Genomic DNA, 14,750 nt, shown 5'->3' on the forward strand with positions numbered 1-14,750 from the left:
CCTTATATGCGTCACGGGAGTTGGAATAGCAATGATCCAAGGTTTTTCCAGCCCTGGTTGCGCAATCGATATGCTGATAAAATTTAGAGAGTCTTGTTTTCAGATTAGCCTTGTTAAAATCCCCAGCTACAATGAATGCAGCCTCCGGATATATGGATTCCAGTTTGCAAAGAGTCAAATAAAGTTTGTTCAGAGCCATCGATGTGTCTGCTTGGGGGGGGAATATATACGGCTGTGATTATAATCGAAGAGAATTCCCTTGGTAGATCATGCGGTCGACATTTGATTGTGAGGAATTCTAAATCAGGTGAACAGAAGGACTTGAGTTCCTGTATGTTGTTGTGGCCACACCACGTCACGTTAACCATAAAGCATACGCCCCTCTTCTTACCAGAAAGATGGTTGTTTCTGTCGGCGCGATGCGTGAAGAAACCAGCTGGCTGCACCGTCTCCGATAGCGTCTCTCCAGTGAGCCATGTTTCCGTGAAGCAAAGAACGTTACAGTCTCTGATGTCCCTCTGAAATGCTACCCTTGCTCAGATTTCATCAACCTTGTTGTCAAGAGACTGGACTTTGGCGAGGAGAATGCTAGGGAGTGGTGCACGATGTGCCCGTCTCCGGAGTCTGACCAGAAGACCGCTTCGTTTTCCCCTTTTTCAAAGTCGTTTTTTGGGGTCGCCGGCTGGGATCCATTCCGTTGTCCTGGGTGAAAGGCAGAACACAGGATCCGCTTCGCGAAAGTCATATTCTTGGTCGTACTGATGGTAGTTCAGTAGTTCTTCTCGACTGTATGTAATGAAACCTAAGATGACCTGGGGTACCAATGTAAGAAATAACACGTAAAAAAAAAAAAAAACTGCATAGTTTCCTAGGAACGCGAAGCGGCCATCTCTGTCAGCGCCGGAAGTACAATATATTTTCTGATATATACAGAGAATAGAGTCGGCCCAAGAATTGAACCCTGTGGTACCCCCATAGAGACTGCCAGAGGACCGGACAACATGCCCTCCGATTTGACACTGAACTCTGTCTGCAAAGTAGTTGGTGAACCAGTCTGCCGATAAGAATATGGTGATTGACAGAGTCGAAAGCCTTGGCCAGGTCGATGAAGACAGCTGCACAGTACGGTCTTTTATCGATGGCGGTTATGATATCGTTTAGTACCTTGAGCGTGGCTGAGGTGCACCCGTGACCGGCTCGGAAACCGGATTGCACAGCGGAGAAGGTACGGTGGGATTTGAGATGGTCAGTGATCTGTTTGTTGACTTGGCTTTCGAAGACCTTAGATAGGCAGGGCAGGATGGATATAGGTCTGTAACAGTTTGGGTCCAGGGTGTCTCCCCCTTTGAAGAGGGGGATGACCGCGGCAGCTTTCCAATCCTTGGAGATCTCAGATGATACGAAGGAGAGGTTGAACAGGCTGGTAATAGGGGTTGCGACAATGGCGGCGGACAGTTTCAGAAATAGAGGGTCCAGATTGTCAAGCCCAGCTGATTTGTATGGGTCCAGGTTTTGCAGCTCTTTCAGAACATCTGCTATCTGGATTTGGGTAAAGGAGAAGCTGGGGAGGCTTGGGCGAGCTGTTGGCCGAGGTTGGAGTAGCCAGGAGGAAGGCATGGCCAGCCGTTGAGAAATGCTTGTTGAAGTTTTCGATTATCACAGATTTATCGGTGGTGACTGTGTTACCTAGCCTCAGTGCAGTGGGCAGCTGGGAGGAGGTGCTCTTGTTCTCCATGGACTTTACAGTGTCCCAGAACTTTTTGGAGTTAGAGCTAAAGGATGCAAATTTCTGCTTGAAAAAGCTGGCCTTTGCTTTCCTGACTGACTGCGTGTATTGGTTCCTGACTTCCCTGAACAGTTGCATATCGCGGGGACTATTTGATGCTATTGCAGTCCGCCACAGGATGTTTTTGTGCTGGTCGAGGGCAGTCAGGTCTGGAGTGAACCAATGGCTATATCTGTTCTTAGTTCTGCATTTTTTGAACGGAGCATGCTTGTCTAAGATGGTGAAGAAGTTACTTTTAAAGAATGACCAGGCATCGTCAACTGACGGGATGAGGTCAATATCCTTCCAGGATACCCGGGCCAGGTCGATTAGAAAGGCCTGCTCACAGAAAGGTTTTATGGAGCGTTTGACAGTGACGAGGAGTGGTCATTTGACCGCGGACCCGTAGCAGATACAGGCAATGAGGCAGTGATTGCTGAGATCCTGATTGAAGACAGCAGAGGTGTATTTGGAGGGCAAGTTGGTCAGGATAATGTCTATGCCCATGTTTACGAATTTAGGGTTGTACCTGGTGGGTTCCTTGATGATTTGTGTGAGATTGAGGGCATCTATCTTAGATTGTAGGACTGCCGGGGTGTTAAGCATATCCCAGTTTAGGTCACCTAACAGAACAAACTCTGAAGCTAAATGGGGGGCGATCAATGCACAGATGTTGTCCAGGGCACAGCTGGGAGCTGAGGGGGTCCGGTAGCAGGCGTCAACAGTGAGAGACTTATTTCTGGAGAGATTAATTTTTAAAATTAGGAGTTCGAACTGTTTGGGCATAGACCTGGAAAGTATGACAGAACTTTGCAGGCTATCTCTCCAGTAGATTGCAACTCCTCCCCTTTTGGCAGTTCTATCTTGACGGAAAGTGTTATAGTTGGGTATGGAAATCTCTGAATTTTTGGTGGCCTACCTAAGCCAGGATTCAGACACGACAAGGACATCAGGGTTGGCAGAGTGTGCTAAAGCAGTGAGTAAAATAAACTTAGGGAGGAGGCTTCTGATGTTGACATGCATGAAACCAAGGCTTTTTCGATCACAGAAGTCAACAAATGAGGGTGCCTGGGGACATGCAGGGCCTGTGTTTACCTCCACATCACCCGGGGAACAGAGTAGGGTGAGGGTGCGGCTAAAGGCTATCAAAACTGGTCGCCTAGAGCGTTGGGGACAAGGAATAGCTGTGAGCTAGCTAGCTGCAAGCTAGCTGTGAGGATCAGAAGTAGTGGCTCAGGGATTACGACAGGAATCCAGCGTTGTTGTGGAGAGATAGTCCGATACTGGTAGATTGGCGAGTAATATCCAGGCTAAGAACAGGGCTGGCGTCTGTGCAGAAGGTAAAAGCTGCTAGCAGTGGCTAAAAATTACTGAATAGCTTGTAGCTAATTAGCTGGTTAGCTTCTGGAGGTTCTTGAATGTGTTCCAAAGTAAAAAATAATAGTTATTCCGTATCACATTGGGTGAGGCAGGTTACCAGACCGTATAATTGAATTAAAAATCAAAAAGAGAGAATTTTTGGGGGGGTGAAATATATACAAAAGTACACGAGAGGACGAACAAAACACGCCTACACTGCTACGCCATCTAGAAAATTTGTATGATGGATGCGTGGTCCCATGGTGTTTATACTTGCATACTATTGTTTGTACAGATGAACGTGGTACCTTCAGGCATTTGGAAATTACTCCCAATGATGAACCAGACTTGTGGAGGTCTACCATTTCTCTTTCTGAGGTCTTGGCTTATTTATTTTGATTTTCCCATGATGTCATGCAAAGAGGCACTGAGTTTGAAGGCGGGCCTTGAGAAATACATCCACAGGTACACCTCCAATTCACTCAGGCTAATTGACATCATTTATCAGAAGCTTCTAAAGCCATTATATAATTTTCTGGAATTTCCCATGCTGTTTAAAGGCACAGTCAACTTAGTGTGTGTACACTTCTGACCCACTGGAATTGTGATACAGTGAATAAGTGAAATAATCTGTCTGTAAACAATTGTTGGAAAAATGACTTGTCATGCACAAAGTAGATGTCCTAACCGACTTGCCAAAAACTATAGGCTATTAACAAGAAAGTTGTGAAGAGGTTGAAAAACAAGTTTTAATGACTAAGTGTATGTGAACTTCTGATTTCAACTGTATATATACACACACTACCGTTCAAAAGTTTGGATTCTCTTAAAAATTGAAAGAAAAGCACATTTTGTGTAACATCAAATTGATCAGAAATACAGTGTAGACATTGGTAATGTTGTAAATGACTATTGTAGCTTGGAATGTCAGTTTTTTTTAATGGAAAATCTACATAGGCCCATTATCAGCAACCACAATGGCATGTTGTGTTAGCTAATCCAAGTTTATAATTTTAAAAGGCTAATTGATCATTAGAAAACCCTTTTGCAATTATGTTAGCACAGCTGAAAACTGTTGTGCTAATTACAGGAGCAATAAAACTGGCCACCTTTTAGACTAGTTGAGTATCTTGAGCATCAGCATTTGTGGGTTTGATTACAGGCTCAATATGGCCAGAAGCAAATAACTTTCTTCTGAAACTCGTCAGTCTATTCTTGTTCTGAGAAATGAAGGCTATTCCATGCGAGAAATTACCAAGAAACTAAAGATCTCTGCACAACACTGTGTACTACTTCCTTCACAGAACGGCTCTAACCAGAATAGCCCTTACGCAGCCTGGTGGTGTGTTTCGGGTCATTGTCCTGTTGAAAAGGAGAGTGGTGGAATGCTACATCAGATGACCTGGCCTCCACAATCACCCAACGTCAACCCAATTGAGATGGTTTGGGATGAGTTGGACCACAGAGTGACGGAAAAGCAGCCAACAAATGCTCAGCATATGTGGGAACTCCTTCAAGACTGTTGGAATAGCATTCCAGTTGAAGCTGGTTGAGAGAATGCCAAGCTTGTGTAAAGCTGTCAAGGCAAAGGGTGGCAACTTTGAAGAATGTAAAATATATTTTGATTTGTATAACACTTTTTTGGTTACTACATGATTCCATGTGTGTTATTTAATAGTTGTGATGTCTTCACTATTATTCTACAATGTAGAAAATAGTAAAAAAATAAAGAAAAACCCTTGAATGAGTAGGGTGTGTCAACTTTTAATATTTTTATTGAACCTTTTATTTAACTAGGCAAATCGGTTAAGAACGTTCTCACTTATAATGACGGCCAAACCTTAACCCGGACGACGCTGGGCCAATTGTGTGCCGCCCTATGGGCCTCCCAATCACGACCGGTTGTGATACAGCCTGGAATCGAACCAGGGTCTGTAATGACGCCTCTAGCACTGAGATGCAGTGCCTTAGACGGTGCGCCACTCGAGAGCCCCCTGACTTTTGACTGGCACTGTATATATATTATGGCTCAAGAGACACCTGTCAGATTCACGCCTGTCTCAGTGGACTAATCCGTGTGGATGGCTCACCAGTAGTACATTTACCATTTAATTCCCATAATTTCTAATCTACAATGTCTGTTTGGTTACAGTATTTTTTTGCATTCAATATTATTATTACAACAGTCTTTTACCGTTCTCATTGTCGGAGTGGACACTTTGTTTGCGGACCGCTCAAGCTAGGCTACACTTGTGTGGAAAAAGTTTTGGTTAATTTCATTCCATTTACGTGTTGTCAAGTTATTAATTGTCTTTTGTTTGTAGTGCTCTTGTCAATGTTGAGTAAGGACACGCACCTGATTATGCATAGGAGTACGCATAGGCTACCTAACCTGCGCGCAAATGTAGGCCTATAAATGTGCCCATTTGCAGATATGGCTAGCAGAACCCCTCGACAACATCCACTGAAAAGGCAGAGCGCGAATTTCAAAAATATTTTTGGGAAATATTTAACTTTCATACATTCACAAGGGTAAACACCAAATTAAAGCTTCACTTCTTGTTAATCTACCCATCGTGTCCAATTTCAAAAATGCTTTACAGCGAAAGCACACCATATGATTGTTAGTTCAGAGCCTAGTCACAAAGAACATACAGCCATTTTTTTCAGCCAAAGAGAGGAGTCACAAAAAGCAGAAATAGAGAGAAAATGAATCACTAACATTTGATGATCTTCATCAGATGGCACTCATAGGACTTCATGTTACACAATACATGTATGTTTTGTTCGATAAAGTTCATATTTATATCCAAAAATCTCAGTTTACATTGGCACGTTATGTTCAGTAATGTTGTGCCTCAAACATCCGGCGAATTTGCAGAGAGCCACATCAATTTACAGAAATAGTCATCATAAACTTTGAATAAAGATACAAATGAATTAAAGACATACTTCTCATCAATGCAACCGCTGTGTCGGATTTCAAAAAAGCTTTATGAAAAAAGCACACCATGCAATAATCTGAGTACAGCGCTCAGACACAAAAACAAGCCATACAGATACCCGCCATGTTGTGGAGTCAACAGAGGTCAGAAATAGAAATAAACATTCCCTTACCTTTGATCTTCATCAGAATGCACTCCCAGGAATCCCAGTTCCACAAAAAAAAATGTTTTTTGTTTGATAAAGTCCATTTATGTCCAAATAACTATTTTGTTAGCTCGTTTAGTTCACAAATCCAAACTCACGAGGCACGGGCAAGTCCAGGCGAAAGTTCAGACAAAGTCCAAAAAGTGTTATTACAGTTTGTAGAAACATGTCAAATGATGTATAGAAACAATCCTTAGCATGTTAACATAAATCTTAATGTTTCAACCGGACAATTCCTTTGTCTTTAGAAATGCAATGGAACGCAGGTCACTCTCACGGCCACACGCGTGACTGAGCTCATGGACCTCTTAGACCTCTTAGTCAATCAGCTCTTATTCTCTTCCCCTTCACAGTAGAAACCTGAAACAAGGTTCTAAAGACTGTTGACATCTAGTGGAAGCCTTAGGAAGTGCAATATGACCCGATTTACACTGTATATTAGAAAGGCAATGAGTTGAAAAACTACAAACCTCAGATTTCCCACTGGTTGGATTTTTCTCAGGTTTTTGCCTGCCATATGAGTTCTGTTATACTCAGACATAATTCAAACAGTTTTCGAAACTTCAGTGTTTTCTATCCAAATCAAATAATAATATGCATATCTTAGCTTCTGGGCCTGAGTAGCAGGCAGTTTACTCTGGGCACGCTTTTCATCTGAAGGGGGCAGCATTTTCACATATCTTCTTCTCTCTTAAGTATATTTTTACATCCATTGAGAATGACAATAGTTACTCATCGTAGCCTATTTGAACAACGTTTCCAGGTCTCTTTCGAATAAACACTCGGCGTGAAAGGGGTAAAAAATGTCATGCTCTGATCCCGTGGAAACGTCATAAAATAGGCCTAACTGATTACTTTATATCCCTTGCGCAAATAGCCTTCAGCTATGTCTGTCCGGCACTCACTGGCATGGGAAACTCTAAGGACCCAGTATATTTTATACAATGTTGCTCGTGCTAGCTTCAGGTCAGACCCAAGTTAATAGTTCATATACTGTTTCAAGTTCCTTGCAGACAGGCCATGCTTCGCCAGTGTGCTTTTATAGGATATTTTAATCACGATATTTTCTACCTGCGGGCTGCTATGTTTTTATTTGTTGGCTTCATGGAGGGTATTTTTTACATAGTTGGCAATACAAGTTCAAAATCAAATCAAATTGTATTAGTCACATGCGCTGAATACAACAGGTGCAGTAGACCTTACAGTGAAATGCTTACTTACAAGCCCCTAACCAACAATGCAATTTAAGAAAATAAGGATAAGAAAAATAAATAAAAGTAACAAGTAATTAAAGAGCAGCAGTAAAATAACAATAGCGATACTATATACAGGGGGGTACTGTGACTTTTTTTTTTGAATTTTGATTAACCACAATGAATTTGAGATATGAAGACTTTATTACTGGCATGCAGATTGGTAGAAATGGGAAGATGAATTGGCACTCCAAATGGACAACCTCTGGTGTAGCCTATTATCTCCCTGCAACTTCAGGAGCTTAATGGCAGAATCTGCGAATGCCAGCAGCAGCTGGAGGATGGCCTGGCTCTCTTGAGTCATTTGTGTCTTAATTATTTAATCACAGTGTGGTTAAAGCATTAGAAAAGCTCAGTAGCCTACATATAGTTGATTTGTATTAAAACACGTGGTGGGTGTGTCTTTTTATAAGGGAAAGGTTCAACCAATCGATTGGTCGAAAGAACAGACGAATCTAGATCGACCAAGATTTTTTTCTAGTGGAAGTGCAGCTGTGCTTTCTGGCTGGCCAGGGTTCCCCTTTTCTACAGGGATGGGTTCCCTTTTTTACAGTCTGGAAGGAGAGATTTGTCTCCATCTAAACCTGCACTGATACTATCACATCCTCCATGTTATGGTCACCCTAGGTTTCACCCATAGGCTGTTATTTAAGTTATTACACAGAAATAAAGCTGATGTTCTGAACTGTTGTCCCCTGCAGCTGAACTCCCTGCAGACTGAGAACTCAACCCTGCAATGGCAGGCCCCCAGGGGCTCGCAACAACCTCCGGACCCCTCTGGCCACCCCCCTGTCCACGGAGGCCGCCCCATGTCCATGTACGAGACAGGCTCGGGCATGAGGCAGTACCCCCACAGGGGTGACCCTCCTTGCCGTGCCGACGGCCTCACCATACAGCCCCTCCCTACAAACGTAAGTACAGAGACCACTCACACCACTCCCTCCTGGACTGTTCTAGGACAGTCACAGTGGACCGGTGCTGTCAGCAGTTTTGGTCTGCAGTAATTCAGTTTTTGTATGTGAATTTATCTCCTCCCCCATCCTCCTCTAGAATATAGTCAACTCCCTTTATGTGTAAACTTGATTTGACCCCTTTCTAGATTGGGAGGGGTCCTTTGGGGACCGCCTCATCCTCCCTCCCTACCTTCCCCTCCTCCCTGTCCTGGTCGCGGGATGAAAGAGCTCGAAGGGTTAAGTAATTAATCTCCCCTCAAGAGAGGGTGGGGGCAGCAGCCCCAGGGGAAGGAGTGGACTATCCCCTCTGCTTGTCCACTACGGTTCCTGTCCTCCTTTACCTCCTCCTTCCCTCTGTCCTTCAACTGCTCCTGTACCTCACTGCATCTCCTCTCAGCATCGCCTGGCTGCATACACCACCGTGCTGCTGCTACTGTTCTTCATTGAACCTTGTTCCCCCAGCCAGCACTGTTGTGTAGTGTACCTGAAAAACATGATTTTTTGTGTATGCCAGCGCTAAACATGGGTGTTTGCCATCAGTGTGTTTTAAAAGACCACAAAGCACTACATGTACGGTATGATGTTTCCGAAACATACATCCTGTCAGAAGGCTACAGTGGTGTTGAAACAGACAAGGAATACAAATTGATATATGGTTCATGATAGTGTGAATAGTATTATTTATCAGCCATACTGGTAGAGAACCATCTGTACTGAAGCCTTTACCCGTACAGCAGAATGTCTTGATATTAAGCTTGCACTAACAGCACCCACTGCTGTACCTACTGCTTAATGCCACACGGAGCTGGTCCCTGGTTTCAAACTTCCTACATCTTTTTACTTTCTGCTTTGAAACCAATTGAGGTCTGTTTTAATATGAAATGGCTTTTTAGGTTCAGAGAGCATGATTCTGGCACGTATGCTTCATCAAGCACATTCAGAACTCTGTAACATGTCCGTACTGCTGTTCAGATGCTCTCTCCAGATTCAACAGTTGTCTGGAAGCTTACTGTATCATTCCTCCCATTGTAGGGTTGCAGCCTAGAGGGACAGAGCATGCTGGAGAGTGACTATGACAACACACCAAACCACTCCGGACTGGAGGAGTCCGGGTAGGACTTTTGATTAAAATCTCTATAGTAGAAAAATATTGTATATTTGAGAAATATACTGTTTGCGAAATGTAGGAACTTAATCATGTGGCAGTGAATCCTATACAAAGCGATCCACAAGTGAGGGAGCTCCTTACCCTGTAACCTCTCCCAATGCAGTCTGAGCAGGAACAGCAGTTGGCTGGGGGACGGCAGTACATCAGATCAGGGGGAGGATGAGACTGAGGCAGACTCCACCCTACCATTCACCGAGGACGTCATCTGTAAGACAGAGCAGATCACCAAGAACATCCAGGAGCTGCTGAGGGCCGCACAGGAGAACAAACATGAGAGGTAAGGTCAGGGGTCATAAGAACACAGAAAACACCAATCAGCAGTTAGAGAAAAGGTCTGTTGACTTAAAGGTTGTGTGTTCATGTGGAACTTGCCCTTACAGTTCAAAATATAGGAAATGATGCTGTCTATATATTGATCCTTCATCCAACCTTCCAGCACCTGTCTTTCAACCTACTACAGTCATTGTTTTTTAGAGGATGTATCTCGTTTTTCTATCTTTCTGTTCTCCTGAGTTCTGTTTTCACTATCCTGTATTCCCACTCTGTCCTCCCCTCCCTGTGTTTTCCTGTCTGTCTGACTCCCTTCCTCACGGTGTGGGCTAGCTCCAGGCCAGGCAGTCTAGGTTGCTTCTCTGGCCTGCTGCCCTGCTGTGAGGGGGGTGGCCGCGGACGTGTCTGTCTCTACAGCCTGATGCCCTGCTCTAACAGGGCTGTCTCTCTACCCTGCTGCCCTGCTCTGAGAGTGCTGAAGAGACCCCCCCTGGCTCCTGGTACTCTGGCCTCTGTCCCTGTCTCCCAGGCACTGTCACGGTCTCCTCTGTCTGTGTGCTGAGGGGCAGGGCTTGTGTCAAACGCAGCTGGCAGAAAACAAAGATTCCCTTATGGAATGCCAAATATAGGCCTACTACAGGGCTTCTACATGTCAACACACAGGCTATCCTTATCTATATTTGTCTGTTTGGTTAATATTTGTGCTCTCAATCTTGGATTTATGTTCTATGTTTAAAAAAAAATAATTAAAAATAGAGACATTTTCACACTGGCATTCATTCAGTGTTTATACAGTCCACTTGATTGTGTTGTCTTTAACACAAACCCTCACTATTGGCCCCCCTTTGACTAAAGCTGTGTGGTATTTGCTTAGCTTTTGTGCTTGTGTACCAAACCTCACTCTAGCTGGTGACCAAAGAACACCTGCCAATTTGTATGCGTCCTCTCAGTCACTTAGTTACTGGGTTATAACGGAGGCATTGTTATTGATTTGAAACGGTGAAAGTTATGATGTATTTCATTACCTACTTTTTAAGCCATGTGTTTTGTCATTCATTGTTGATATTGTCATGGCTTAACAGCCTCCATTGTTGTCTATGGAATAATACAGGACGTGTTCAATTTACTCAAATGGAGCACATGGTTGTTATTAATGAACACACTTAGTATTCAGTATATTCTCTATTTTGTCTGCCATTAGCCAGGGCTTCTCATTCTCTCACTTGTCCACAAATAAACCTCCACCAGGATATCACTGGCTGACTTTGCTATTTTGAGAGGTGTTTCATAAAGTACGGAGGTCAAGGGCTTAGCAAGCGTCTGTAAACATTCCTAAGTATTCTACATATTTGTTTAACAATGTTATTGAAAAAAAACTGGGCCGGAGTTTTCTACTAACATCTATGTTGGAAAACGGATCACTCCCTTACTTGACGTTCTCTTTCTCCATCCCCCTCAGCTTTGTACCATGCTCAGAAAGGATCCATGTGGCTGTGAGGGAGATGGCCACTCTGTTTCCTAAGGTAAGCTGGGATGACCTCAACAACAGAGACACCTCCTTTGTATGCAAGAGCCAGTGAGGGTTGTTTGTTTGGTAAACATGGATGGGAAATAAATGTCTTGCAGCTGTTGTTCTGTTAGATGTTGCACTCTTTTCTTCAGGGTGGAGATAATTTAGCACACACACAACGGCAGTAAATCTGCCCATTACTCTCGCGTTGAGGGCCTTTTATTGCCTATGTTTTGCCAACAGTATGTGACCCCTCCCTGCCTCCTCCTCAGAGGCCGTACTCTGACACAGTGAGAGGGTCCCTGCGGCTGCTCACCTCCAGTGCCAGCCGGCTCCAGGGGGAGTGCCAGAAGGCCACGCCCCACGACCCTTGCCCCTCCGACATGCAGCTGGTCACGCAGCAGGTCATCCAGTGCGCCTACGACATTGCCAAGGCTGCCAAACAACTCGTCACTGTGACAACCAAAGAAAACAGCAACTGATTTTTAACCCAAAGACGAACATCCCTCTTGGATATTTGAATATGTCATTATGGCTAATTTCAAGTTATCAGTGTTGCGTTATGTTATTATTTTTATGCCTCCATTTTTATTTAAAATGCTTAATTGGTCATAGTAGATTTCTAGTGAAGAACGTTTACAGAAAATGTACCTTCGGAAACATGGGTCAACCCAGGGATTTGTCCATGGGTTTGTCTGTTAAATATACTAATATTGCTGGAGTGTGACGACCTGCCTCTCTGAGATTACCTCATTGGAGACGTGCTAGTTACATTGAAGTTACTAAACAGTTTTGCAATGTTACACATTTAAACATTTCTGTGGCTGCTGGGGTGCTTGTCCTTGATGCTCTTCCCTATGCACCAATGACACGTGACTGTCCAAAGGTTTCAAACAGCATTTTAAGCAGTTAGCTTTTAACTTCTTATTCAATGCCAAACACATTGGGATTTTGAACATAAGTTAGTGGAATACTGCCTCATGAGTCATGATACGTCCATTACAAGGCTTTCGTCAAGGTATTTTCCATGAATGCCATTTCTATGTTTTATACTAAAGCCATAAAAGTGAGGACAACTGCCAAGCCAGTTTTCCATTGTTTCATTTTTCTTTTTGTAGTTTTGAGCAGAAGGTGTACCTCATACACATGCCCAATATACATTTTTATTTAGTGTTTAAAAAATATATAATTAAATCTCTCCCAAAGGGATACTCAAAATGGCCAACCCCAATTCTATAATTTGTGTTCTTTTTTTATGAAATAATGAAAATGTACAAACATATTCTGAATTCATACAACCCTAATCTATATTATATTTATGAACACAATATCTCTCACCTATCTAACAAAATATTTATTTTCATAAAATGTATGTTTAACAGTTAAGTCTCCTCATATATTCCGTGCTGTTTGAAGACATGCGAGAAGTTTTAATCTTGGTGGTATGTGTTTCCATATATATCCACCGGCAATAAGTTGTGCTCGTGATCTCTCTCTCTGTGTTGTGTGGGTGTGGTGCTAAACCCAGTCTATGCCTTTGTGTGTCCCATGCCTTGTATTGTCTTGATTATGCTGCTAATGGTCAAACATGTGCAACTAATACGGTGTTAAGATGTGTTAAAAGCATTGGTTCTGTATATGTAGTATGGACTATTTTATATTAGTCATGTATTGTCCAGGGATGTGGGAGTGATGATCAATTATGTGTGCCATTGAGTGTTATTATGAGCCCGACACAAGTCATAGTTATTGCCTTTGTGGTTTAAATACCTGCCTTTTTAAAGTAATAAACTTTACTTTATAACTCAACTGTTACAGTTTGTGTTAAATATATGAATACCTTGACTATTATGCTACACAGTTTGTGTGCTGTGGTGTGGCCGAGGTACCAGTCTGTTTACCTTCACACATTCCACTTGTACTCTGTGTCATATGCCAAAGATAAGATGTTTAGCATGACAATGAGTGAAATGATAGCTAAACAGACTGGTACCTTGACTAGTTGTGTATATATATTTTTATTTACATTTTTTTTTTTAATACAATTTTCCTTGAGCGGATGTTCGGGGGGAGGAACATAGTTAGAAATCATTTGTACATTGCAAATTGACCACAAGAATCCCAAACGGATATAGTATTTGACCAAAATGATCTTAACTTGATTGCTAACATGCACAACTTTGGGGATTGTATTAACTGTGTAATTAATGAAATACTATAAGGTGTTTTTTCCATTCAGGAAAGCTATGTCGAGTACATTTTGCTCCATCGCCTCCACATCCTGGACAGTATTCATAGGGAAATCACCCCCCTTGGTAGTACTGCTGTCGCTGTTACTACTGTCAGGTTGACTCTTCTTCATCCATGTCTGAGTCCGTCTGCAGATCAGAAATCTCCTCTACCTTTTTAAGTTTGATCTGAGCCTGTTCATAGGTTGCTGTGAAAAGAAAAACATTACGTATTTAGGCTGCTGATCTAGTGCAACATGTTGGTCTTTATGGTCATCTTAGCTGGTACCTAGTTGGGTTAACCTTTTGGGCCAGACATGGGCAAACCCATATGGGCTACAAAATGGGTCCCTATGGCAGCATTTACACAGGCAGCCCAATTCTGATGATCTTTTCCACTAATAAGATCAGCTCTTTTGCCAATAATTGGGTAAAAGATCAGAATTGGTTGCCTGTGTAAATGTAGTCAAATGGACCCTTTACCATTTGAATGGGCTCTAGTTGACATACAGTAACCTTAATCGCTTTTTTTTTTTCATTTGAAAATATTTATATTTTTTTGACCAGTCAGATGTCAGAATAAATTCAAGATCATGTCATTTAAATGTATCTGCTCAGTCTGTTCTAACAAACTGAGTTTAGTCAGCTCAATAATTGAACATGGTATTTATTTTATTTCAGTTAGTATAGGAGGCAAAATTTCAAATTTCAGTTTCATTTGGGTTAGTTTAAGTTTTTTTTATTTGATGAAATCTTTATATATTAAATCTTATAATTCCTCCAAAAATACTTGAATCCTTACTCAAGTTTGTTCGATTCCACTCAAAAAAATCCCCAACATATTACAGCATATGAATCTCGAATCATTTCCCAAGCAATTCCTGAACAATTCATCAGCTTTCTGCAACCAAAATGGCAGCCATCATATTAACCCTTCATGTGGAATACACATCGTCAGTCACAGGCTCAATTAGGAAATGTGTTGATGATGTACCCACAATAACAATCTGGACATACCCCAACCAAAAACCCTGGATTAATGGAGATATCCTTATAATGTCGAGAGCCAGTACTGCAGCATTCATGTCAGCAGA

General features: G+C 42.5%; 1 protein-coding gene across 4 annotated transcripts in view; it reads left to right on the forward strand.

The window, feature by feature from the left end:
- The window catches only part of LOC118391421 (ARF GTPase-activating protein GIT2-like), a 29,208-nt gene extending 15,971 nt beyond the window's left edge, over positions 1-13,237 (forward strand). The window contains exons 15-20 of one of the 4 annotated variants that reach the window (XM_035782799.1): positions 8,229-8,438; positions 8,627-8,716; positions 9,513-9,592; positions 9,752-9,925; positions 11,378-11,441; positions 11,701-13,237. In XM_035782799.1, the coding sequence (XP_035638692.1) occupies positions 8,229-8,438; positions 8,627-8,716; positions 9,513-9,592; positions 9,752-9,925; positions 11,378-11,441; positions 11,701-11,910 (828 nt within the window). In that variant the 3' untranslated portion in view covers positions 11,911-13,237. Of the gene's footprint in view, positions 1-8,228; positions 8,439-8,626; positions 8,717-9,512; positions 9,593-9,751; positions 9,926-10,251; positions 11,356-11,377; positions 11,442-11,671 lie in introns of those variants that run through there. The other 3 variants (XM_052458073.1, XM_035782804.1, XM_052458072.1) reach the window with 3 other exon arrangements.
- The last annotated feature ends 1,513 nt before the right edge of the window (positions 13,238-14,750 follow it).

This window comes from Oncorhynchus keta, chromosome 12, assembly GCF_023373465.1.
Source record: "Oncorhynchus keta strain PuntledgeMale-10-30-2019 chromosome 12, Oket_V2, whole genome shotgun sequence".
Lineage (NCBI taxonomy): Eukaryota > Metazoa > Chordata > Actinopteri > Salmoniformes > Salmonidae > Oncorhynchus > Oncorhynchus keta.